The following is a 27,562-nucleotide window of genomic DNA, read 5'->3' on the forward strand; positions in this document are numbered from 1 at the left end:
TCACAGGCAGCAGGGTGATTCGATATAGCTGCAGCAATCGGTAACTGCCTTGCATGCTGCAAAGAGCAGGGAGGTTTTTGTATTGGTCTGTATCACTGTGAGAGGCACATCATTACCCTTCTGGCAGTAATAATCTCCAGCATCATCTGCTTCTACACTACTGATTGTCAATGTGAAATCAGTGCCAGACCCACTGCCGCTGAACCGGGCTGGGACCCCCGACTGGAGGCTGCTAGCATCGTAGATAAGAAGTTTGGGAGCTTGTCCAGGTTTCTGTTGGTACCAGTTTAAGTAATTGCTAATGCTCGTACTGGCTTTGCAGTTGATAGAGACTCTCCCTCCCACTGGCACTGCCAGAGATTCCGGGGACTGAGTCATCACACTTTGCCCAGAGGAGTCTGGATGAAGAGAGAGGGTGGGGAGGGAATGAACAATGATACAATGCTGGAGATGACACATGTTCAGACACTGAAGCACAATTTGAATTTGCCACTGTGAATTTCTACTAAATACAACACAAAGAATATTAATTAAATGGATCAGAGTGGCAGCATTTCTTACATCTGTCACACTGAAAATTTAATTTTTTAAATTCTTTGTTTTTAATTTCCTACCTTGAATCCAGAGAACCAGCAGCCAGAGAAGTGCTGTGTGAGAGATCATCTTGCCTGACAGTAGCTGGAAAGGTTTGTTCATAAACCATGCAGTGGAAAATTAAATATTTATATATGCTTGGCAGCTCAGTGAGAAAAAAACTATATGCAAAATGCATGTAAATTTACTGCACTTCACTTTCAACAAAGAGTTATGAAATGTCAGTATTTGGCTTATTTCCTGCTGCTGCTGTATGTTACAGTGATATCACATATTTCCTGGACTGAGATGGTAACATACTCAGACCTCTCTGCAGATCTGGTTTCATGCCCTTGGAGCGCACCTCACCATTCTTAGGCAAAGCAGTGATCCAAAATGGTTGGCCTCCCCCTCAGAGTATTCCTCACACTATCACAAAGGGGTGTCTATTAGCTTGGGAGCTCTAGCCATAGAGGAGTTAAAGAACCTTGGGTCTCATTTTCTGAGGTGCTGAACCCCTGCATCTCCCATAACAGTGAACAGAAGCTGTGGGTGCTCAGCACCTTGGACAATCAGGCTCTCTCTGTCCATTTTGGGCTTTTGTGAGCTGTGGGGAGACTCTTCATTACTAATGTGGAATGGCTGACTCTGAGACAGCATGTGGTCAGAGCTCACAATAATGTCTGCTGTGGCCACCTGACATGGGCTGTTCTTTGGCGCAAGGATGGGTTGGGGTATTGCAGTAAGAAACTGGATTGACAGCCTGTGCTGGGAGCCAGGTGTTACGCCTCTGCTGGGTGCTACTTTCCTCAACTACTATATCAAGGTATCTGTTAAGCAAACCTCCTAACCATAGTATGGTGAGTGGAACTGGAGAAGGCGGGTCAGGTTTGAGGAGGAGCCGTTGGTGAGCTCAGGGGCTCAGGAAAACAAGCAGAGGCAAGACTGCCAGACAGAGCTTCTGCTGGTAACATTGGCCTCTCAGCATGTTGAACAAAGGGCTCTTCCCTACAATTCTGCCTGCCTGCTGCATCACTTACTACTGATGAACACTAATAGCAGGGAATCTGCTTTGTGGTCAGGCATTTGCACTGTCCTGTCTTAAACTGCTTTGATGCGCAAAGACAGATCTGTTTTTCTGAGAATATTATTGGTTCGTTTGATGTGTGTGTGTGTATGTGTCTGCATCTATGATTTGTGGTTCCAAGTATAATGACATCTGTACAGTGCATTAGCTCATGCTCTCTGCTTTGAAACAGGCAACTCTCACTAATTGTTTAAAGGGAAGTGTGTGCAAATGACACAAGGGGAAAAATGTCTAGTCAATTAGGGTTCAAAGTTTTCACTGATGATTGTGTGAGCTGTTTGTTGTCAGTTACATAGTTAGAAATGATCATGAATCACATGGGTATTATTGGCCAGTGTGGGTGGGGCAGGTATCCCCAATGGCTGGCCATTATGGAACCACTATTGACCTAAGATTTTCACCATTGAATTTAATTAGTCAAAGGACAGCCCAAGGAGGTGTTAGTGCATTCCCCCGAGGAAAACAGTGCTGTATGGTGCGCTGCATCTCTTTATTGTGATACGTGTCTCTCCTTTTAATTCTGCAGTTCTACATTTCAACATGCAATGAGTGTGGTGGAGCCAATTTTCCGACACAAATGTGATAGTACAAATCCCACATGTTGATGCTCAATTTGGGATTTCAGCGCAGGAAAGGGGAACTGATGCTCCTGTGAGTAGATCTGAGCACTCGGATGTGCAGTGTGGGAGTCCCATGGAGGCCCTATTGTTTGTTTGAAAACAGGATCTCCTAATTTAGTCCAGGATGTGTCTGGAACAACCTCTCCCTAGGCCTTGCACATTCTTTTAATGTTTATGTCCGAACCCTAATCCTAGCTTCACCCCCTCTGAGGGGAAAGAGGAATCTGTGTTAGAGGAGCAACAGGGCAGCCCCTCTGTAGAGCACTTTACACTCAGCCTGGCTCCACCTTCTCCTCCTATGTCAAATACAGCAGAGCTGTTGGAGTGGGAGACAGAGGGTGATGGGAGCCCTGTTCTGCTCTCTTCTATAGAGCTTCTTACACTGCACTTATTACTGTAGCACCTTCCAGTAGTGCATGAAGCCATGTCACAACACGTCTGTCACAGATTATTTGTTCTCTCATCCTCTCCCCAGGGGAGAAACGTGCAGAGTGTCTTGATTGGGTGGTAGATCAGGGTTTTTTTCTTTTTAAAATACCAGTTGCTCTGTGGTTACATTAGAGAAGACAAGGTGAAAGCAATGTGCCTTGCACTTGGAGCAGAAGGTGGTGAGTTTGTGATGGTCCTTAGTTCATGGGGGGGGTGGGGGTCATTCCACAGTCTTGGACCACCCTAGGAGATAGCTCAGTCTCCTGCCCAGATGAGCTTGAGAGTTCCCATGTGCTAGAAGAGTGGATTTGTTGGTGAGCTGGCTCATCAAGACAGGTGTGCGTCAGACACTGTACCACGTTCCTGAGATCTGATTGGCTGAGGCAATTGCTTTTAAGCAAAAGAGGGTAACGTAATTTTCATAATAATTTCCAACATAATTTAGCTCTGCTACAGGTGGATTGTTGAACAAAATGGTTATTTACATCATCATTTTGAAAGTTTTATATAAGAAATCTATATATAATCAAAACCTAATCAAACCTGACATTTTAATGGGAGTAGCATAGATCTGGGGGAAGATACATAAACAGCAGAAATGGGTTGTGTGATGTTACACCCCATATTCTTTATGGAAATATGCTTATGATATGGATATGGCATAACAGATATATTTTATGCAAGATGGGACTAGTAAGGTATCATTGGAAAGGTTATAATCTACTGAATGTGATTATCCAATTTGTATGCATGTATCATTTCTATACCCAAAGTTAGGAATATTGACTATGTAACAATTACAACTGTGTGCGTGTATTTTGGAGACACTCACCAGACAACAGGCCATCAGCCTTGATGAGCCATTAGGAAGAAACAATAGGACTTTGAAGATACTAATCTCTCTCCTTCCTGAGAGGCGACCTGGAACATAGCTGTGACACTATTAGGTCAGGTGGTCCTGTCACCTGGTACTAAACCCCATCTTGGACTTCTAGTGATTTTCCACTAAAAGGAGGGGAAGGTCAAGACTGGGAAAAAAAAGATTCCCGCTTTATGTAAATTCTATTTAAGGCTGGGGAGTAAGGCAAACAGGACTCCCCCTTCACTGCCATCCCACCCAAGAAGAAAGACAGAGACAAAGAAACTAAGCTGAGGGAAAGGCAAGGGCTGAGTCCAGACTGAGACAGAGGAGTCTAGTCTGTAAAGAGAAATAACTGGAACTCTCAGCTACAGAAACTCTGCATTCTGCCTAAGTCAACATTGAGAGTGAGAAGTTACATTTTGTAACCTGTTTCTTTAGTGAATCAAGCTTAGTTTGCCTGTTTTGTTTTATTTGCTTAGTAATCTGCTTTGTTCTGTTTGCAATCCCTTAAAATCACTTAACATTTACCTTTTATAGTTAATAAACTTGTTTTTAGTTTATTCCAAAACCCAGTTTGTGCAATTCATATCTGGTGGGGGCCAGGGGAGGGAAGCTGTGCACGTCTCTCTCCACATTAAGGGAGAGGGCCAATTTTTATGAGCTTGTGCTGTGAAGATCTTTCTATACAGCACAAGTCAATATTATTTTGGGTTTACTCCACGTGAGTGCTGGGCAATTTCCTAGCTGAATCTTCCCATAGAAAGCTACTCGCAGACGCCGTTTGATTCTACAGCTGGTGCATCCCTGCCTGTGTGTGTGCACTGCCAGAGGCCGGAGAGACTGAGTCAGCAAAACAGGGAGAGGCAGCCCAGGCTAGTGGAGCAGGCAGGCACAGTGAAACCCCAGTACATTAGGTGGCATCCCGGACAGGGAGTCCACCCCATCACTGGTTGCAAAAAAAAAAAAAAGAAAAAAAAAAAAAGAAAAGGATGAGAAGTTATTTTACTTCATGCGTGTCCAGAGCTGAATTGGGAGAGCTAGATGTGCCTTCCACATAATGAGAGTAGAACAAGTGACCAACACAAAAGACCCTGCACATCAGATGGAGGTTTTTGTATTGGTCTGTATCACTGTGAGAGGCCAGCTGTTATACTGCTGGCAGTAATAATCTCCAGCATCATCAACTTCAACACTGCTGATGGTGAATGTGAAATCAGTGCCAGATCCACTGCCACTGAACCGGGTTGGAATCCCCGTATCACGGGAAGAGGCTTCATAGATAAGGAGTTTAGGAGCTTTTCCAGATTTCTGTTGGTACCAGGCTATGTCATTAGTAATACCCGAACTGGCTTTGCAACTGATACTAACACTTTCTCCTGCACTGACTGATAGGGACGCTGGTGACTGAGTCATCACAGTATCTCCACTGGAGTCTAAAAAGAAAAAGAAAATCTGTGTCTGTCACAATATTTTTAAAAGTAAGTTTCACTTGATTAAATTTACTCGGTATTAAACATACTAGGAATTCTGTGTCTCTCCAGATAAACCCCATCCATTTTCAAATATCATATTTTTCTTCTTTCTTACCCTGAATCCATAAAAAAATCATCATGAAGAAAAGCAGGTTGTGGGACATCATCTTGACTCTTCTGGGTGACTAGAAGCTGAGAGCCCTGCAGTGAAATCTAAAATGCAACCTGATAGATTTATAATCCCTGGTCAGAGCAGTGAGGAAATGGCACTTGGGTGTGAAAATGCAAAGAGGACTAGCTATGTAAATTGTCTCTAGAGATGTTAATTTTCTTAGATCATCCCCTCCCAGGGGCTGTTATTAGATAAATAGTAGGAGATAAGATTCCTACTGGACTTTTCCATTTCATCACTTGAGTTTCCAGTTTGAATTGACACTAGTGGTGGGTCTGATTTAGGACAAATGCTGTGACTCTGTAGTACATCAACAGTAGTGTAATCCAGCTGGGAATATTGTTGGTCCATTTGGTGAGGGTGTGTATGTGTGTGTGCAGCTGTATTGAGTGGTTCCAGATATCACAACATCCATACAGTGCCTGCAGCGATACAGGGGGTAGACTCTAGTTCTTTGCTTTGAAGCAGGCAACCCTTGTTTCAAGTGAAAGAGGCACATGTAACACAAGGGGGGGAAATATCTAGTCAATAAATGATCAAAGATGTCACTGATAATTGGGTGAATTATTTTTTGTTAGTTACACAGTTAAAAACAAGTCGGACTGAGGCTGCAATTGACCAGGAATGGGTGGAACAGCTATCCCCAGGGGTCTTATTATTGACCAGCAGCTTTCACCAAGAGATTTAAAAAAAACTTTGGAGTAGGTCCATTCAGCTTGGACAGAGACACAAAGAATTTCCTTTTTCTCTCTCTGAATGTTGAATCCCTCACAGTATCAGTGCCACAGGCATTACTGCACAAGAGGGACCAAAGAACAACAATAATAGTGCTCTTAGGAAAAAGGAAATCAGACTGTCCCAACCCCCAAGTGCTTCAGGAACAGTTTCTTGTCTCACCAGAGACCTTTAGTGTGGCATTAACTCAGCAAAGTCCAAAGCTGACTGCAAAGAATTACAAAGGGATCTCACAAACCTGGGTGACTGGGGAACAAAATGACAGATGACATTCAATGCTGATAAATGCAAAGTAATGCACAATGGAAAACATAATCCCAATTGTATATATAAAATGATGGACTAAATGGAGTTACCACTCAAGAAAGAGATCTAGGAGTGGTAATATTGTGGATGGTTCTTTGTGATAGTTCACTATGAAGCAGCAGTCAAAAAACCTAACAAAATGTTAGAAACCATTAGGAAAGGGATAGATAATAAGACAGAAAATATCATAATACACTATATAAATCCATGGTAAGCCCATACCTTGAATACTGTGTCCAGGCCCCACGTCAAAAAAGATATATTAGAACTGGAAAAGGTACAGAGAAGGGCAACACAAATGATGAGGATTATGGAACAGTTTCCATATGAGAAGAGATTAAAAAGACTTGGACTGTTCATCTTAGAAAAGAGATGACTAAGGGGGGATAAGAGAGAGATCTATAAAATCATGATTGGTGTGAATTAATAAGGAAGTGTTATTTACCCCTTCACATAACACAAGAACCAGCAGTCAACCAAAGACACTAATAGGCAGAAGGTTTATAACAAACATAAGGAAGTACTTCTCCACACAACACACAGTTAGTCTGTAGAATGTATTGCCAGGGGATGTTGTGAAGGTCAAAAGTATAATTGGGTTCAAAAAAGAATAAGATAATTTCCTGGAGGATAGGTGCATCAATGGCTATTAGTCAAGCTGGTTAGGGATGCATCCCCATGCTCTGGGTGTCCCTAAAGCTCTGACTGCTAGAAGCTGGGACTGGACAACAGAGGATGGATCACTCTATAAATTGCCGTTCTGTTCATTCTCTCTGAAGCATCTGGCACTGGCTACTGTCAGAAGACCGGATACTGGGCTAGATGGACCACTGGCTGACCCAGTGTGGCCATTATTATGTTCTTAGCTGGATAATATTAAATGAACATCGTCCTGTTGTTTGACTGAAATGTCCATTCCTGAAGTGTTCTGTCTTTCTATCGCCATCTAGTGCTCAGTGACAGAATGGTCCACACAGTTTAAGTAGTGTGCCCAAGCAGGTGTGAGCACATTTCCTTGGGGAGTGCAGTACTGTACAGTCTGCTGCATGTCTTTACTGTGATGCGTGTCTCCCATTTTATGTCTCTAGCTGTACATTTCAATAGGCAGTTGATGCTGTGGAAACAATTTTCCGCCACGGAGCTATCTTAGTTCAACCGCCACATGATGATGTTCAATTTGTGATGTAGGCTCATGGAAGGAGAATTTATGCTCCTGTGAGTTGATCTGAGCACTAAGATGTGCAAGTTGGGCGTCCTATCGAGGCCCCATTGTTTGAAAATGAGGTCTCCTAATTTGGGAAATGACGTGTCCGGAACAATTTGTCCCTAGGCCTTGTACACTGTGTGTGAAGACCAAATCAGAGGTGCACCCAGGCAGGCCAAGAATTCTGATGTTACGTCAACTACAACAGAGCTGTCTGGGTGGGGTTGATGAGAGCCTTACAGCACTGGCTGTGATGGAATACACCCATGTATTCACACCCCACACACTATTGTAATAACCTTTGTACAAAGTATTCCTTGTAAAGTATCATTTGAAAATTTGCTGGTCAGTATTGTCCTGGTAAAATACGTGGCAACTCTGTATGTGAAATAAAAAGATTCCCCTGCATGATGTTATTAACACATGTCAAACCCACAGCCCTGCCCTCCCCGCAGTTGTCTCATACCTTACACTTAGTGTGTAAGTTGTTCAGGGCAAGCACCATATCTTTCTTCTTTGTTTGTACAGCACATAGTACAATGTGTCCCTGATCCATGTCTAGGTCCTTAGGGGCTACCAAAATGCAACTAATAACGCATGGGTTATATGTGGAATATCTGAACCTGTGTGGATGGTCACAAAAGAAGGTGCAGAGACTGATGATGTGTAGAAAAGTTTGAAGATATGAACAACATTTATAAAGATATAAAGCAACAATATAAAGCTGGGATGATTTAGTTGGGGATTGGTCCTGCTTTGAGCAGGAGGTTGGACTAGATGACCTCCTGAGGTCCCTTCCAACCCTGATATTCTATGATAAAAGGTTGGTTTGGTTGAATGTGTGTTGGCATCTGTAAAGAGGGACAAACTGGTACAATCAGATGGCCTGAAAGTTAAGGAAGGTACTGTCTAAGATTTCTCAGCATGGCCCCTACAAATACCTTGGAATGGGGGAACTGTCAGATTTACAACATAAGGAAATCAAAGAAGTGAGGAAAGAATATTACAGATGAATAAGAACTACTTCACAGACAAAACTCAACTTGAAGAATGTGATCCGAGTTAAGCACCTGGCAATGCGTACAATAATGACAGCCAAGACATGGACAGGATGCACATCTAATGATGTGATGGAGGAAAAGGCCTGGTATCTGTGGAGGAAGGAATTGATAATGAAGAATATAACCTCAAAATATATGAGGGGTCAGAGTGAAATTCATCTGGTTGCGATAACAAGCAATGACCAGGTCTGCACCCCAGCCCAACAAACCATAAAAGGAAGGAGAAAGCAAATCACCAAAGATAGACTTGAAAGATTTGTACAGAAATCAGTTCACCGACAGCAGTGGAGAGAGGGAAAACCCATTAGTGACTGAACATTAACAAACTCATGGCTTGTGGAAGGACCTCAAAAGAGAGACAACTTCATTATGAGTGTGCAAGAACAGTCCTTACGGCCTAAAGAAGAAAGTTGACCGACAGAACTGCTTCCTGAGCCGTGCTGAGTTACGAGGAGCTCAGAGCCCTGCAGTGAAATCTGAAATGCCACATGACAGATTTATAATCCCTGCTCAGAGCAGTAAGGAAATGACACTCAGGGGTGAATGTGCAAAATGACTGAGCGATGTAAATTGTTTTTGAGGTGTAGGATGTAGTTTGAAAATGCTGGTGGTATTTGTGGATCATCAGAAGCCGGGGGTTTGCCTCTAGAGTAGAATTTAATCAAGCACAGCCCAGAAAAAATGAAAATGGACCTTTTCAAATGACACTTATAACCTGTTACCTTTTCAGCTTTGTCACATTGCTTCTTTGTACAACATCAGTCGCCCTTCTTTGTTTTTTCTGTGACACATCCTTGATTCTAGGAATGAAAATAAAAACATGACCGAGCATATTGACATTCATCACTGACCTAAGCCAAGCTTTTTACATCCCCATGGTAGCCAAAAACTTTATACTATCCCAGAAATTAGAGCTGGAAAAGACCTTTGCCGAGTTACCTCCCACTCAAGTTTTAAATATCTCAGCTGATAGCTGTCTTAGGGCAAGTGCTCTTACATAGTAGTACCTGACAAAGACATTGAGCAGATCCTGTTGCTATACATAAAGGTAGCTCCATTCACCTTAATGGGGCTACCTTTATCTTGAGCTATTCCAGCTAAGGATCTGGCCTACTTAAACAAGAATTATGCTCCGAGTTTAGTTTTAAAAAATATATGATTGGGTTTCCATGCTGTGGAATGAATTGTGCACAGCTGTGGAAGATGAATGTTTGGCTACATCCATTTTCTTTGTGCCGGCTTGCTCAGCGCAAAGGTTGGCTGTAATTTGTTTTGTGAGGTTTGCAAGAAAAGTCAGATAAAAGAAATGGTCAACCGTGTGGGGTATTGTACAGCTAGAAACCTTGTAAATGGGGATTCTGACTGAGTCTCTTTGTGTCTGATTGGTAAGAGGGCTGTTCTGGTGCTGGAAGGACAAGGATGCTCCAAAGAGTGTCACTGTTCATAAAATACAGGGCCAATCCACTGACGTCAATGGAGTTATGTTTTGCAGCAGTGGAGGATGTGGCCCGCAGGCATAAATCTCCACATGCAGAACCAATTTATGACACAGCTGAATGCAGACATGCTCCAAAGTGCAGTGTCTCAGGCAGGCCATGAGGCAGCTGATCTTGCGTGGCTTCATCACTGACTAGCACTCACAGCTGCCCTGGCCTTGCTTGACACTGGGCCTGACGCCGCAGCTCTTGCAGGGCTTCATGGTGGACTAGCTCTCGTATCCTCTCTTGCAGGCCCTGAAGTAGCAACTCTTGCACGGCCTCGTCCTGGAGAACCATCTGCAGCTGCAGACGCATGATCCGACGCAGCTGTCTTTGCAGGACCTCCACCAGGAAAATCCAGTATAGCTGCAAATGGGGGGCCAGAGGCAGCAGCTCTTCAATGGCTTCGCCGTGGAGAGCCTCTCGCATCCTGTCTTGCAGGACCTGATGCAGCAACGCCTGGATGGCCTCATCCTGCAGACACCTTTCCAACTCCCAGTGCAGTGCCTGACGCAACACCTCTTGTGTGTCCTCGTCCTGGAGCACTCCTTGCAGCCACTCACGCATGGCCAGATACAGGACGTGACGCAGCAATTCTTGCCCGGCCTCCCCCTTGGAGCAGCTGTTGCATGGGATCATGCTGGACACCAGCATCAGCTTCCATTCCCGCCCATACAACAGGCGCCATAATGACCGCCGGCTCCTGGGCAGCCTCGTACCCCATGGCAGCTCCAGTCACGACTGCTCCAACTGCCTTTTCAGTTCCCTGGTGCGTCTACAATCATAACCCTGGCTGCTCGCTCCTGATCCCTCTGCCGCAGTGGTGTTCTCCTGGGTAACACCTGGGTTGTGTCAGCCCTAGCTTGGATCAAGAACTGGGTGGACCTGGGGAAGGTTGAACGAGACATTCGTTTTATTTCGCACCAACGAACTGCTGCCAGGCTGCTGGTTTTGAGCCTCAGATCCCGTCTGGAGCCCCAGTGCTGGGGGGGCTGGTTCTGAGCAGCTTCACGCTCCCTGTTACTTCGGCCAACTGTCAGCTTCTCCCACCAACTGCCACAGGCCTCCAGAGCCTTCTAAGGCCCAAGCCCTGGGACTCCCCTCTTTGCCCCCTGCAGGAGTCTCCGCTCCTTTCACCTAGCTTGAAATAAAGTCACAGCCAGGTGGGCCAGACAGATATTAGCTCCATCCAGAGAAACTCCACTAACGTCAATGGAGTCACTTAGGACTCACGCTGATTGTGAGAGCAGAATACGGCCCACAGCACCTACAAACAGTTGCCTTCCCCAAATAATATGGTACTTACAAGAAGCGATTAGAGATGGGACAAAACTAGAACTCCATTGTGTGTCTCTAGAGCCTGGGAAGTGATGGGTCAGATTCAGTGAGGTGGATCCAAACTGTCATGGTGGTTTTGGTTTCTGACTAGAACCAAGCCTCCAAGGGACCACATTTTGGTTCCATTTTGATTGGGCTTCACCATAGGTGTGAACTGATGTGTGAATGGCTGAGGGCACCCTCTTCTGTGCTACTAATTTCTGATACTTGTGAAGAAGTATTACCCAGCCTTTCCCTCCTTTCTTGGCTAGGAGGCTGCACTTGTTCATTGGGAAAATAAATCACTTTCCTAATCCTTTCTCTTTATCCTCTGCTGTTGTCCCTGACTTACAGGATGGTCACCAGTTACAATTTTCCCTCTTTTAAAAAGGTAAACAACTCATAGCTTTACCCGATCAATACTAAGCTATGACTAGAATGTGTCTGATAGGCAGGCACTGCTCTGAGAGTGTGTGTGTTTGTGTGGGGGAGAGGATGGACGGGCTTCAGAATCACCCCATCCCACCCCACTGTGGTGTGCAGGGGAACCAGGCTTCAATCGCCTTTAAAGTAATACAGCCTGTTCCCATGGGCACAACCAGCCTGCTACCACCTCCTCCCCATCCTTCCATGCTCCCTTTGGGACTATTACGCTAATGTCACAGAAAGAGCAGTCCCTGGGGTCTGCATGGACTGTAGATGAGCCTGGCCCTGGTGCAGAGTGCTCCATGAGGCAGAATGAAGCTCTGGGAAAAGTCTACTAGGCCTTGAGGCCTATTGGCTGCAGAGAGGTGGAGGCTGTTGACGTTTCAGATAAACCAGAGCCAGGTTTTCTGAGAGAGGAGTCCAGGCAAGTTTATATTCACATCACTCAATTATTCCTTCCAGCGCAAAAGTAACTAGCTCTTCACACATGCACAGTGCATCTATGAACAGAATTTTCTGCTGGCTTCTGTTTGGAAAAAAATAACCTCTTTTCCATTGCTAGTGTATATTCACGTATCTCAGATTTTCCCAATATCACCTAGTTAAAGTATCGCCTAATTAGTTGCAAATTTAAGGAACAAAGTAGAGAGTTTCCTCTTAAACATCAGTTAATTTGTTTTCCCAGGTGAAATATTTTACTTTATCAAGAGGGGATAAAACCCTAAATCCTTCCATGGAAATGACTTTCAGGCAGGGAGATTATTCATGAAGAGCTGAGATGGCTTGAGGGAGAACAATGAAAAATATTATGTGGTTTACTGTGCATGCATGACTGAGTAGGGAAGTGTTGGAGAGCTGAGACGTGCCCTCTATGTAACTGCTGTAGAACAGATGGCCCGGGCAGAACATACTGTGCAGCAGGGAGAGGTTTTTGTATTGGTCTGTAACACTGTGAGTGGGGTACGATCACTTTGCTGACAGTAATAATCTCCAGCATCATCATTTTCAACACTGCTGATGGTGAAAGTGAAATCTGTCCCATAGCCACTGCTGCTGAACCGGGCTGGGACCCCCGTTTGGCGACTAGAACCTTCAGAGAGAAGGAGCTTAGGAGCAGCTCCGGATTTCTGCTGGTACCAGTTCATGTCATCATCAATGTCTGTATCAGATTGGCATTTGATAGTAACAGTTTCTCCAGGGAGGATCGAGAGAGACTCTGGAGACTGAGTCAACACAACCTGCCCACTGGTGTCTAGATGTGGAAAGAAAATGCACACGTGTCACAAATGGTAGGGAATTCACTTTGCGAAAGTTTAAAGGTATTAGAAATTAAACATACCAATGATTCAGCCCAACAGCAGCTGAATCAATGAATGGTTGCCACATTTCACACGTTCATTATCCTTCCTACCTTGAATCCCTAGCAAGAGCATTACATAAAGTAGCATCTGCGCTGTCATGCTGCCTGTCACCTGGCTTGCTAGAAACTCCCCAATGAAATATGCAGTGCCGGCTGCTGGATTTATACTGACTGCTTAGTGCCGCAGGGCAATGGCACTGGGTGTGACTATGCAAAGTGACGGAGCTATTTAAGCTGCCTCTGAGTTTCAGGCCAGAGTGTGGAACTATTAATGCTTCCAGGTGCTTACATTGCTGGGCGAGTCTATGGCAAAGAGGCACTTAGCAATGACATTGAAGAACCACCACAGCTTTTCATGGAACTGATCCTGTGAGGTGCTGACTCACCTCAACTCCCATTGTTGCAGTTGCTCAGCACTTCACAGGACCAGCCTGCACATCTCCAGCCATATGGAAGCCTTCTACAACAAGCCACATCTTCATGCATAGTAAGAAACATCCTTAGTTAGTGGTACAATTTTTAGCATATAGAAATTCATGCCTAAGGTAAGTGAACGTATTTACCCTCCCAATACAGACACATGTGCATAAAAATCTTAGCAATCAGAGATACGAAAGACCTCAGTCATCTAGTCCAGTTCAGCATGTGCTTGATTGCTTTCCTGAATTGGGACTGGATTACTCAGCTGCTTAAAGTTAAGCACGTGCTTACGTGTTTTGCTAAACTGGGCCCCTAATTCAGTTTTTCAAGCATGAACTTTCTCTTCTTTCCAGATGTGGTCACCCATCTGCATTACTAAAGAAAAAACACATGAAGGCGCTATTAGACAGAACCTACTTGTGAGGTTCCCAGAGTTTTATACATTGTCAATCTATCCAGAGAGCAAAGCATGGGCCACACCTGAAACAATTGCCTTTGAGGTCAAATAATAAGATGGCTGCACTGCCTACCTACAAACATTGGAGAGAGGAGCCACATCAAATGCATCTGTAAAATAATGTTGCTTCATTAGTTGCTCTGATGCTCATTATTAAAATGAAGCTAAGATTTATAACAGCTCAGATGAATTATGGAACTTACTCATTATTATATCATATGTAAATCTGAGGCTGGCCTGAATGAAGATCAACAGGCTTCCTGTTTGCTTCACAGCTATATCATCAAGAGGAAGCAGATGTATTTGAGTCCCATCAAGCATAAGAACCCAAGAGCCATATGTGCATTTGTAATTCTGTGGGAATAATTTAGAAGGTAGGTGACTCTGGCTTTGCACTGACATATTCAGTTATGTCCACAAGAAAATACAGAAGGATTTTACTACGCCCCATGTATGAATAGTGAGCAGTGTTTAGTCATAATTCGCTATTTCCTATCATTTTTTTGAGTTTATTAGGGAGAAAAAAATCTAAGTTCTGATGAGCTTCCACAAAAGAGCAACACAATTTAGTTCCAAGATCTATCAGTCTGTTATTATGAGCATAATATTTGCCCCCAAACACACCCCAAAATTTAGTACTGTTTGTGTTTTTGCCTAGACATTAAAGCTTATGTGTGGCCAATTTTCAAAAAGAGCTCCCTAAAGTTAGACGCCTAAACCCATATTTAGGTCCTAAATCAATGGCTTGATTTTTCAAAAATGTTGAGCAGCCAGCAGCTCCTGTTCAACTCAATGGCTACTGCCAGTTGATTGGGACTTTTATAAAGCAGCCCACTTACTTACATGCCTACAACTGGATTTAGGAACTTAAGTGTAGTCAACTTTTAAAAAAAAAATTGGCCTTGACTATGCATTTCTGTGCATAAGGAAAAGTTGCTCTATTTTCAAAGTACTTCATCCTGCAGCCGTGTTAGGCAAACTCCCATTGATGTGATTTTGTGTTTTGTTTGTTTAAGTTGCCTTGTATGTACAGAATAGTCATGTACAATTCATGGTTTCAACAGGAAACCAGGCAGGGTTTGATCCTGCATGCCAAAACAGAACCACTCCAAAGCTGTGAGCCTGCACATCTCATTTCAGCCTGGATTACATTTTCCCTACTGAACAGAGGTGATGGACAATGGAAGCACTGACCCTTCCTTAACTACAAGGCTATTAATGGAAGCTACTGAATAGTAAGTGCAGTTCTGCTCGGTACGTGCTGTTTTTGTTTCTCAGACAATAATGGGACAAAACTAGAACTCCACTTTGAGCAGGAGGTTGGACTAGATGACCTCCTGAGGTCCAAACCTGATCTTCTATGATTCTATGATTCTTCTTATGTCCCGCAAGCCTTGGAAGTGGTGGGTCAGATTCAGTGAGGTGGATACAAAATGTCTTGGTGGTTTTGGTTTCTGACCTGAACCTAGCCTCCTAGGGATCACATTTTGGTTCCATTTTGATTGGGCTCCACCATAGGTGTGAACTGACATGTGAATGGCTGAGGCCACCCGCTTCTGCATAACTATCAGAAATTAGTAGTACAGAAGTATTACCCGGCCATTCCCTCCTTTCTTGGCTAGGATGCTGCACGTTGTACATTGGGAAAATAAAACACTTTCCTAATCCTTTCTCTTTATCCTCTGCTGTTGCCTCTGGCTCACAGGATGGTCACCAGTTACAATTTTCCCCTCATTTAAAAAGTAAACAACTGCCAGCTTTACCCTATCTATACTAAGCTCTGACTAGAATGTGCTTGATAGGCAGATGCTGTTCTGAGAGTGTGTGTGTTTGTGGTGGGGAGAGGACGAACAGACTTCAGAATCACCCCATCCCACCCCACCAAGCTCTGTGGTGTGCAGGGGGACCAGGGTTCAATCGCCTTTGAAGTGTTACAGCCTGTTCCTTTGGGCACAACCAGCCTTCTCCCACCTCCTCCCCATCCTTCCCTGCTCCCTTTAGCACAATTACGCTCATGTCAGAATAAGAGCAGTCCCTGGGGTATGCATGGACTGCAGATGAGTCTGGCCCTGGTGCAGAGTGTTCCATGAGGCAGAATGAAGCTCTGGGAAAAGTCTACTAGGCCTTGAGGCCTATTGGCTGCAGAGAGGTGGAGGCAGTTGAGCTTTCAGATAAACCAGAGCCACATTTCCTGAGAGAGGAGTCCAGGCAAGTTTATAATCACATCAGTGGATTGTTCCTTCCATCGCGAAAGTAACTAGCTCTGCACACATGTACAATGGACCCATGAAAAGAATTTTCTGCTGGCTTCTGTTTTAGAAAAAAATAACCTCTTTTCCATTGCTAGTGTATATTCACGTATCTCAGATTTTCCCAATATCACCTAGTTAAAGTATCGCCTGATTAGCTGCACATTTAAGGAACAAAATAGAGAGTTTCCTCTTAAACATCAGTTAATTTGTTTTCCCAGGTGAAATATTTTATTTTATCAAGAGGGGATAAAACCCTAGATCCTTCCATGGAAATGACTTTCAGACAGGAAGACTATTCATGAAGAGCTGCGATGGCTTGAGGGAGAACAATGAAAAATGTTATGTGGTTTACTGTGCATGAGTAGGGAAGTGCTGGAGAGCTGAGACGTGCCCTTTATGTAACTGCTATAGAACAGATGGCCCGGGCAGAGGTTTTTGTATTGGTGTGTATCACTGTGAGTGGGGTACGATCACTTTGCTGACAGTAATAATCTCCAGCATCATCATTTTCAACACTGCTGATGGTGAAAGTGAAATCTGTCCCATAGCCGCTGCTGCTGAAACGGGCTGGGACCCCCGTTTGGCGATTAGAAACTTCATAGATAAGGAGCTTAGGAGCAGCTCCGGATTTCTGCTGGTACCAGTTCATGTCGTCATCAATGTCTGTATCAGATTGGCATTTGATAGTAACAGTTTCTCCAGGGAGGATCGAGAGAGACTCTGGAGACTGAGTCAACACAACCTGCCCACTGGTGTCTAGATGTGGAAAGAAAATGCACACGTGTCACAAATGGTAGGGAATTCACTTTGCAAAAGTTTAAAAGTATTAGAAATTAAACATACCAATGATTCAGCCCAACAGCAGCTGAATCAATGAATGGTTGCCACATTTCACACGTTCATTATCCTTCCTACCTTGAATCCATAGCAAGAGCATTACATAAAGTAGCATCTGCGCTGTCATGCTGCCTGTCACCTGGCTTGCTAGAAACTCCCCAATGAAATATGCAGTGCCGGCTGCTGGATTTATACTGTCTGCTTAGTGCCACAAGGCAATGGCACTGGGTGTGACTATGCAAAGTGACGGAGCTATTTAAGCTGCCTCTGAGTTTCAGGCCAGAGTGTGGAACTATTAATGCTTCCAGGTGCTTACATTGCTGGGCGAGTCTATGGCAAAGAGGCACTTAGCAATGACATTGAAGATCCATCACAGCTTTTCATGGAACTGATCCTGTGAGGTGCTGACTCACCTCAACTCCCATTGCTGCAATTGCTCAGCACTTCACAGGACCAGCCTGCACATCTCCAGCCATATGGAATCCTTCTACAACAAGCCACATCCTCATGCATAGTACGAAACATCCTTAGTTAGTGGTACAATTTTTAGCATATAGAAATTCATGCCTAAGGTAAGTGAATGTATTTACCCTCCCAATAGAGAGACACATGCATAAAAATCATAGCAATCAGAGATACGAAAGACCTAAGTCATCTAGCCCAATTCTGCATGTGCTAAATTGATTTACTGAATTGGGGCTGGATTACTCAGCTGCTTAAAGTTAAGCACGTGCTTAAGTGTCTTGTTGAACTGGGCCCCTAATTCAGTTTTTCAGGCATGCACTTTTTCTTCTTTCCAGATGTGGTCACCCATCTGCACTACTAAATTAAAAACACACCAAGACGCTGTAAGACAAAACCTACTTGTGAGGTTCCCAGGTTTTTATACCTTGTCAATCTATCAAGAGTGCAAAGCATGGGCCACACCTGTTGTCTTGTACCAGACAGCCAAACAGCATGTATGCTTAACAAACATAATGACAGTACTTTTTTTTTCCCCATTGTGATTTCACTGTGGAAATCTTGGCTGGTTCTCTCTTCTGGTGTTCTGATGATCTTCAGAGAATGTGTGAAGAACCCGAGAACATCCGAGGCCCGCTTGTTCAAATGAAGGGATGCGTTGTATGTTGTATTGACCTTGGATTTCCCTTGCAAAGAATGCAGGATCCTGAAAATTACAAGGAGATAAATATGAGCCAATAGAAACGATCCCCCTGCTCTGCTAGTCTTGGGATTAAGAAACCAGTATGCAATGAGACTTTCTCTCAGTCTGTAGGTCCTTTTGTGATCAACTTTAACAAAACAGCTTCTACCTACGCTCCTAGCCCCCAAACTTCCTGTTAGCAGAGGGAGCTGGGGATTGAATTTTTAAAGCACTTATTTAGGCCCTAATTCAGCAAAACATTGATGTATCTAACTTGTAGTGAGGAGTCTCATTGATTGAAATTAAGTGTACGTTTAAGTGTTTTACTGGATCAAGGTCTGACCTGGATCTATCACGCTACACTTGGCTGTCAGCAGATCCAGACACATTGTCCCTTCTCCCAGGTACTGCAGGAAAGGCCTAGGAAATTTAGGGCATACAACCCAGGAATGCCTTACCATTCATTTCCCCCCATGGCCCAGTTTTACACCCCCCACTTCTCTAACACTGTCATGAACTGTAATGACAAAGGTTCCCTGCCCACCTCGTTCAACCCTCAGTCTGGGTGAGTGCTGGCATGGGAGGTCAGGCTCCGACAGAGCGTTGTATTCAAAGATTTTGGTTTGTGTGGAAGCTGCAAGGTGGCCTGCATGTTGTCTTTGACCAGCCTGGAAGATGAAGAGAGAAAATGAATTCTGTGTAGGGAAGGATGGGGGAACATGTTATCCCTCTGAGTGAAAAGGAATAGAAACCTGCTGCCTGGTGCAGGTGGGTGCAAATTAAATCACTATTCAGAAGTCAGCTCTGTGATAAAAGCTAGGGGTGCCTTATCAGTGCATGGCACCAGGGAAGAGTTCGATCAGAGATGGTGCAAATCCTGATCCTTCCCACAAATTAATGTAATTCTGTCTATTTACACCTGCTGCATCTTACTGCACTTCAGGCGGCTGCGTTTCGGTGATGGGTGAAGAGAAGCAGACACCTACAGACAAAGCTCTGTGCACCCCAGGCCTACATTCTATGGCATGGTTTCTACATACCACAACATGATGCTGCTGCAAATGGGGGATTCTGTAGCAGCTTTAAAAAAAAAATCACACCATTAGAGTTTTGCAGTTTGATCAGTTCAATATAATACTGTTTTTAGGCAATTATGTATCTTAGTAGAACAAACAACTGTATATGAAAATAACCATCATCGCTTACTGGTAGATGTGTAAATACAGTGGTTTTTTTCGTAATAGACATTCTAGAGTTCTTTGTAAAACTGACTTATCTAATATACTATTAACTTCAAAAATGCAGAAATCAATTAGTGGCTTGGCTTCTTGGCACGGCTGCTCAGGGGATAAACCACAGAATACCATGAGTTTGACACAACTGATTTATAGACACAGGCGCTGTCACTAGGGAAAATACTGATCGTTTCTAGTCCAATTGCACCACTTAGTGGTTGGTCTGAGTGAATCTAGCAGCAATGCCATTTATTTCCTATATGTCTGGCTTTTTCAGCTATGTATGGTGTATGCTAGCTCAGTTTCCAATGGCGGACTGTTTCCTCAATCAATATTGTAACAAAAGTAACCTAATTTCGATTAATTTTTGCAGTCTATGGGAGAATTATACCAAGAGAGAACAAAATCCTGGTTTGGTTGAGATAAACAACTTTGCTTCAAACTCCTTTGAGAATGAGCTGATGAATTACCGTATATACTCAATCATAAACCGGTTCATTTATAAGCTGACCTCCCCAAGATGCATAAGTAAAAATGGAAAATTTTTATAACCCGTTCATAAGCTGACCCTATAATTCAGGGGTTAGCAAACTTTCGCTCCCGGGCCATCAGGATAAGCCGCTGGTGGGCCGAGATGGTTTGTTTACCTCGAGCGGCCGCAGGCACGGAGGTAAACCTAAGTAAACAAAGTATCCCGGTGCGCCAGTTGCTTATCCTGACAGGCCAGGACAGCAACTGGTGGGGACATTTTTTTTGGGGGGGGGGAGGGAAGCTGGGAGTCAGGGGAGTAACCCCTGTGACCACCCCCCACATGACCCCACCCTCTCCCCATCCCATCCCTTCCCACCTTATCTGGGGAGGGTCAGGGGAGGATATCTCTGGCCTGGCTGGAGCTGCTCTGGCAGGCCAGACCGGGCGGCGCGGCTACAGCCTGCTCTGTGAGGCGGGGCCAAGCGGCACGGCTGCAGCCTGCCAGCCCCAGAGCTGCAGCTGTTTCAGAGTCTGGGGGGAGAGCAGCGTGGTCAGAAGTGGAGAGACTCTGGCCTCGCCTCTTCCCTTCTGTCTCTGCTGGCTGTGCTGCCTCTCCTTGCCCCTCTGTTGGGGGGAGGGGCTGTGTCCCACCTCTCCCTCCCTGTGCCCGTTCATAAGCCGACCCCTGTCTCTGGTGCTTCCCTTGTTTACTAAAGAAATTCGGCTTATGAACAAGTATATACGGTATATCTATGAGTGTCTCATTACTGTAGGGAGAATAGAAAGCATTGAGTGAATCTTTTTTTTTAAACAATTGCCTTAGAGGTCAAATAATAAGATGGCTGCACTACCTACTTACAAACATTGGAGAGAGGAGTAACACAAATGCATCTGTAAAATAATGTTCCTTCTACATTAGTTGCTCTGATGCTAATTATTAAAATAAGCTAAGATTTATAACAGTTCCGAAGGATTGTGGGACTCACTCATTATTATATGTAAATCTGAGGCTGCTTGAATGATAGTCAACAGGCTTCCTGTTTGCTTCACAGCTATATCATCAAGAGGAAGCAGATGTATTTGAGTCCCATCAAGCATAAGAACCCAAGAGCCATATGTGCATTTGTAATTCTATGGGAATAATTTAGTAGGTCGGTGAGTCTGGCTTTGCATTGACATATTCAGTTATGTCCACAAGAAAATACAGAAGGATTTTACTATGCCCCATATATGAATAGTGAGCAGTGTTTAGTCATAATTCGCTATTTCCTATAACTTTTTTGAGTTTATTAGGGAGAAAAAAATCCAAGTTCTGATGAGCTACCACAAAAGAGCAACACAATTTATTTCCAAGATCTATCAGTCTGTTATTATGAGCATAATATTTGCCCACAAACACCCCCCCCCCCCCCAAATTTAGTACTGTTTGTGTTTTTGCCTAGACATTAAAGCTTATGTGTGGCCAATTTTCAAAAAGAGCTCCCTAAAGTTAGACGCCTAAATCCATATTTAGGTACCTAAATCAATGGCTTGATTTTTCAAAAATGTTGAGCAGCCAGCAGCTCCTGTTCAACTCAATGGCTACTGCCAGTTGATTGGGACATTTATAAAGCAGCCCACTTACTTACATGCCTACAACTGGATTTAGGAACTTAAGTGTAGTCAACTTTTTAAAAAAAATTTGGCCTTGACTATGCATTTCTGTGCATTAAGAAAATTTGCTCTATTTTCAAAGTACTCCATCCTGCAGCCGTGTTAGGCAAACTCCCATTGATGTGATTTTGTGTTTTGTTTGTTTAAGTTGCCTTGTATGCACAGAATAGTCATGTACAATTCATGGTTTCAACAGGAAACCAGGCAGGGTGTGATTCTGAATGTCAAAACAGAACCACTCCAAAGCTGTGAGCCTGTACATCTCATTTCAGCCTGGATTACATTTTCCCTACTGGACAAAGGTGATGGACAATAGAAGCACCGACCCTTCCTTAACTACAAGACTGTTAATGGAAGCTACTGAATAGTAAGTGCAGTTCTGCACCGTACGTGCTGTTTTTGTTTCTCAGACAATAATGCTTTTTAGTCCGCAGATACATTTGCTGTTGATGTCTCTGGCTCATTTAAAAAACAAACACAACCAGCCCTTAGTGATGTATCCTTTTTCTGGTCAGCTGGGGCTTGGGGTATCTGAGTCTTGTTGTTTGTCTTTTCAAGGCTGATCCTGCCAGATGTTGCGCATCTCCTGAGAGACATTGAGTGTGAGCAACACCCACTGAAGTCAAAGGGCCAATCCTCTGCTAGTGTAAATCAGTGGAGCTCCATTTAATTCAGTGAAGCTTTGTTGATTTATACCAGCTGAGGATCTGGCCCCAGTGCATTTCAAGGTGCTTAGCAATTTCTGGGAAGTCTTCAGCACCTCCCAGTATTGGGCCCTAACATACCCTATTCTCTCCATAATTAGGCCAAATCACCAGCACTGTAATACGTAGTGAACAGAACAAGGAGCTTTTTGTATTGGTCTGTATCACTGTGAGGACTGGAAGTTCCTGCTTTGCTCACAATAATAATCTCCAGTATCGTCAACGTCAACCCTGTTGACTGTGAGAATGAAATCGTTCCCGGATCGACTGCCACTGAACCGTTCTGGAACCCCAGAGGGACGAGTAGAAACAGCATAAATAAGAAGCTTAGGTGGTTGTCCTGATTTCTGCTGGTACCAAGCTACGTAGGTGAGAGGGTCAGAACTGGCTTTGCAGTTTATAGTGATTTTGTCTCCGGGAGTCACTGTCAGGGATTCTGGTGACTGAGTCATCACAATCTGCCCACTGGAGCCTGGAGGAAGGAAGAGAGTGAAAATAGAAAGGCAATTGAATTGCTGATAGTGTCTGTGTTATGAAGTATCACAATATTCTTTATAGAGGTGTAAAGCATGAGAGAGAGCAATTTATAGACAATTTTTTTGTAGAGACAGAAAATGATTTCCAGAGTTGGATACAGTGACTCATGCAGGCAGAAAGTTTTCATACAGTGCATCATTTGTCTCTACTACCACGGGAATTCAGTATTATACTATCGTTGTTCATATTTAAACCTGTCATTACATTTTCACTTAATTTAAGGAGCTGAGATTTGCCCTCCTCCAGTTTAGTACAAATTTCTCATCCAGTTTATATTATCCTTAATACAGAGAAGTAGCAGGCAGAGAAAATACCTCTGGGAGATCATCTTGCTAGGTCCTGGACTGTGCTGATCAGAGCATTGTAGAAGGAGGCAACATTTATAACTGCAGCACAGCGAGGAAATAACTTGGGTTGCTGTATGCAAAGTTTTTGATCTATGTAAATATAATTGTGCACTTACGGTTGCTAGCTCTGGAGGAACAACGTGGGTGGTTGATGAAGGCTGGATTTGCCTCTGCAGGAAGAAATGACCTTGTCAGAAATAACATGAAGAGCTGTCAGTGCTAAGCAGTGATTCTTCCATAGGGAGAGAATCTGTGCTTTGGTTGCACAATTGCATTGGCTCCCCAATTCTATGTAAAGCAAACAGCATTTATTGAGTGTGTGTGTGTGTGTGTGTGTGTGTGTGTGTGTGAGAGAGAGAGAGAGAGAGAGAGAGAGAGAGTGAGGGATCTTCCAGCACATAGGAATGGGTGAGCACATCCCCACAGCCCTGTCGCTGTTATTCAAACCCTTGGGCTTTCCAGCCCAGTGCTCCCCACCTTAAGGGGTTCTAGTAGAAGAGGTTGGAAAAGTTAAAAACAGTTCAGTGAATAACTGACAATTACAATCATAGGCATGGGAACTAGGGTTGTGGGGGGTGCTGCAGAACCCCCAGGTTTTGTGCAGGATCCCGGCCGCCAACCCCACACCCAGGGTCCCGGCGCCACCAGCCCCTCACCTGGGGCTTCGCTCCTGGCCCCACGCTAGGGGCTCTACTTCCAGCTCCAGCTGTGGTCCCAGCCTCAGCCCCCTTACCTCTGTCCACAGCCCCCCACCCCAGGAGTCATGGCCTGGTCCTGACCCCTGCTCTGGGCAGAGGGTGCACGGACAGGGATATGGTGGGGTGCGAGGTAAAAAGTTTGGGGACCCCTGGCTTTCAGGACCCCCACTGTAAAAAGTGTTCCAGCGCCACTGATTACAGTGTCATTTGCATTCTGACATGGGAGGATTTTTTATTTCTTTTATAAATTCAGGATGAAAAATTTTTATGAAAAAATTCAAAATTTTATTTTTTTGTTATTTTCACCTTTCTCTTTTTTCTTCCCTGCCCATCTCTTTTTTGCCACTGATTGTAACAGAACAATTTATATGCAGGGATATTTTTACCCCACTTTTTCATTTTTTCCCCCCTTTGACACTGAGGAATGCTTCCAGAATTGAATTTTTTAAAAGTTACAGAGCAGCAAAAAGGCGAAATGGAAAAAGGGAGTGGAAAAACCAAACCCCAAAGCCGCTGGACATCCCCCATTCTGCTGTGCTCAGTGTCAAAAAAAGAACTAAGGGGAAGAAGAGGGGAGGGGAGCAAATAACTGAAAAGCCTACATTCTAAATGATCAAAAATTGATTTTTTTTTTGTTTCGAAAAAAATGGAAAATTTTGAAACACCAGAAATTTTTTGCAAAAGACACCTTAGAAAAAAAGTTTAAAACAAAAATGTTGACCAGATGCTATTTGCAGCCCCAGGATTCATGTAACAATAGACCCCAACTCCTATCTCCTTGTTTGTTTTTTAAATAGTCAGGGTGATTTAAAGTGCCCAAGGGGATTCTGAGGTCATGGGCTGAGGTGTGTCTCAGGTATTGATCTCAGATCTTCTTTCCCTGTTTATTCTGTTACAAACAGTAACTGTTCCCAAAAATCTCTGATAGGAATGACTCCCCAAACCAGAGAGTCCCCTTACATGAGTCCATCATTAGAACTATTTTCAAATTAAACTGCTCAAATCCACTGGTTCTGATACATCTGCAGCTGCTTCCTTCTGCATAAGCACCCAGAAGCCTATGGCTTGGAGGGGGTTTTGTACTGGTCTGTAGCACTGTAAAGGGGTTGGCGGCATCATTTCCACAGTAGTATTCTCCTGAATCTTCAGCCTGCACATTGCTAATGGGGAATGTGAAGTCCTTCCCACTGCAATTGCCCCTGAATTGATCAGGGACCCCAGTGAAATGCTTTGTCGCCATAAAAATGGTGAGTTTGGGAACCTCTCCTGAGCTAAGCTGAGAGAAGTTCATTGGATTGCTAATGAAAGTGGATGCCTTGCACTGAATGGTGATCATTTCTCCTGGAAGCACCGTCACAGGAGCAGTTGTTCGATAACAATTTGCCCGCTGGATTCTAGAAAAGTGGGACCAAGAGAGAGGCTTTAATGAAAATCTGTTTGGAACATCTGTCTCAGAGGTTGTAAAAGAAAAGAAAAGAAAAGAAAAGGGTTGAGCTACCGACCTTCAAACATGGGCAGTAAGGTGAAATCCTATTTCTTGTAGAGTATATTTGTTTTTCTGACACTGATTGTTAAAATTAAGTCCAGAATCGACAACTAATTAGAAGGATTTAAAACTAATTAACTGTCTTATAGAACAACATGCAAATCTCAGGCTGACCGGCTTTTTGATTGTGTCATGGCTACATAGACAAGAGGAAGAAGATACATGTGAGTTTCGATAGTATCACGCATGAGAAACCATCAGAAGTGATGGTTGCTCATTAACAGCTGGATCCAGCAAGGTGCTGAGTACTCTGTCCCCAAGCCAGCAAAGTATGTAAACCTCATTAGAAAGTCCATATTCTTCATCTGATTGACTAGGGACCTCATCCTAGAAGGCAAGAAGCATTCTGACCCTCATCCAGCAAAGTGTGGTAGCAAACACTTAGCTTTAAATGCGACTAGTCCCAGTGCATCAAGACTTCAGTGGGTCTCCTAACATTGGATTGAGGCATAAATGAGAGTGCTTCAGACAGGCGCAACTCTGCCTGGAGAGTGCTGATGTATCCAGATTAGTCCAGAAACAATAGGGGAGGATTTCTAAACCGCCCTGTGTTTGGATTGGAAACACTGCCAGCTGTATGGTACTTAGGGATTCCCTGCAGTTGGATGTCAGTTGAGAATGTATTTGTTTTAATGTGAAATAAATGACATCCAGGTTCTAATGTGCTGCTGTAAATACTCAACGTATTTATTTTCATAGCTAGAATTAAATTAATCCCAAATGAGTGCATAAACTGCCCTCTCCATTTTATAGACGACGCTGTGCTCAGATTGCACTGGTCTACAATTTCTGAGAAGTCGTCTGCTTCAGAGATAAAATGTGCTATTTGTTATGTATTTTGATGTGCTGAATTCAAATATGACAATTAAACTGATTGGCTACTGGTTCTAAGATATTTAAGTTTTTACATTTTATGTCTATGTATATTGTGTAGATAGTAGGGTTTTAATCATAAATTGTAAACCTAGGTCTTTTCATGTGTTTATGGTTGCTTTACATGATAATATTTCACCTGTCCTGTTTATGTAACACTTTAAAAATCAGCAAAAGGGTTATATAAATAAAATGTATTATGAAACAAAAGGCAAAAAACTATTCTGTACATAGTTTAGTCCTATTCAGTGTCTACTCGGCGCTTCTTGGCTTGTCTCTTGTATTCATTAAATGGAGCATCTCTTGTCACTGTCCAGCAATAGTCTGCAAGCATTGATGGGCTCCCTTTGCCCTGATAGCGTTTCTCCATTGTTGCAATGTCCTGGTGAAATCGCTCGCCGTGCTCGTCGCTCACTGCTCCGCAGTTCGGTGGAAAAAAATCTAGATGAGAGTGCAAAAAATGTATCTTTAGTGACATGTTGCAACCAAGGCTTTTGTATGCCTTGAGGAGGTTTTCCACCAACAACCTGTAGTTGTCTGCCTTGTTGTTTCCGAGAAAATTTATTGCCATTAACTGGAAGGCTTTCCATGCCATCTTTTCCTTGCCACACAGTGCATGGTCAAATGCATCATCTCGAAGAAGTTCATGAATCTGAGGACCAACAAAGAGACCTTCCTTTATCTTAGCTTCACTTAACCTTGGAAATTTTCCACGGAGGTACTTGAAAGCTGCTTGTGTTTTGTCAATGGCCTTGACAAAGTTCTTCATCAGACCCAGCTTGATGTGTAAGGGTGGTAACAAAATCTTCCTTGATTCAACCAGTGGTGGTGCTGAACACTTTTCCTCCCAGGCTCCAATGACTGTCGGAGTGGCCAATCTTTCTTGATGTAGTGGGAATCTCTTGCCTGACTATCCCATTCGCAGAGAAAACAGCAGTACTTTGTGTATCCAGTCAGTAGACCAAGCAAGAGAGCAACAACCTTCAAATCGCCACAAAGCTGCCACTGATGTTGGTCATAGTTTATGCACCTCAAAAGTTGTTTCATGTTGTCATAGGTTCCTTCGTACGGACTGCACGACCAACTGGAATTGATGGCAAAACATTGCCATTATGCAGTAAAACAGCTTTAAGACTCGTCTTCGATGAATCAATGAACAGTCTCCATTCATCTGGATCGTGAACGATGTTGAGGGCTGCCATCACACCATCAATGTTGTTGCAGGCTACAAGCTCACCTTTCATGAAGACGAATGGGACAAGATCCTTTTGACGGTCACGGAACAT

The 27,562-nt window shown here is 43.7% G+C and overlaps 1 gene segment (V, D, J or C); it reads right to left on the bottom strand.

Moving 5' to 3' along the window:
• Positions 1-27,562, bottom strand: LOC101934493 (immunoglobulin kappa variable 1-39-like). The segment is given in 4 exon segments: positions 1-310; positions 18,540-18,555; positions 22,661-22,747; positions 27,514-27,562. Coding segments are annotated over 4 exon segments (462 nt in total).

Source organism: Chrysemys picta, chromosome 5, assembly GCF_011386835.1.
Source record: "Chrysemys picta bellii isolate R12L10 chromosome 5, ASM1138683v2, whole genome shotgun sequence".
In the NCBI taxonomy this organism is placed as follows: Eukaryota; Metazoa; Chordata; order Testudines; family Emydidae; genus Chrysemys; species Chrysemys picta.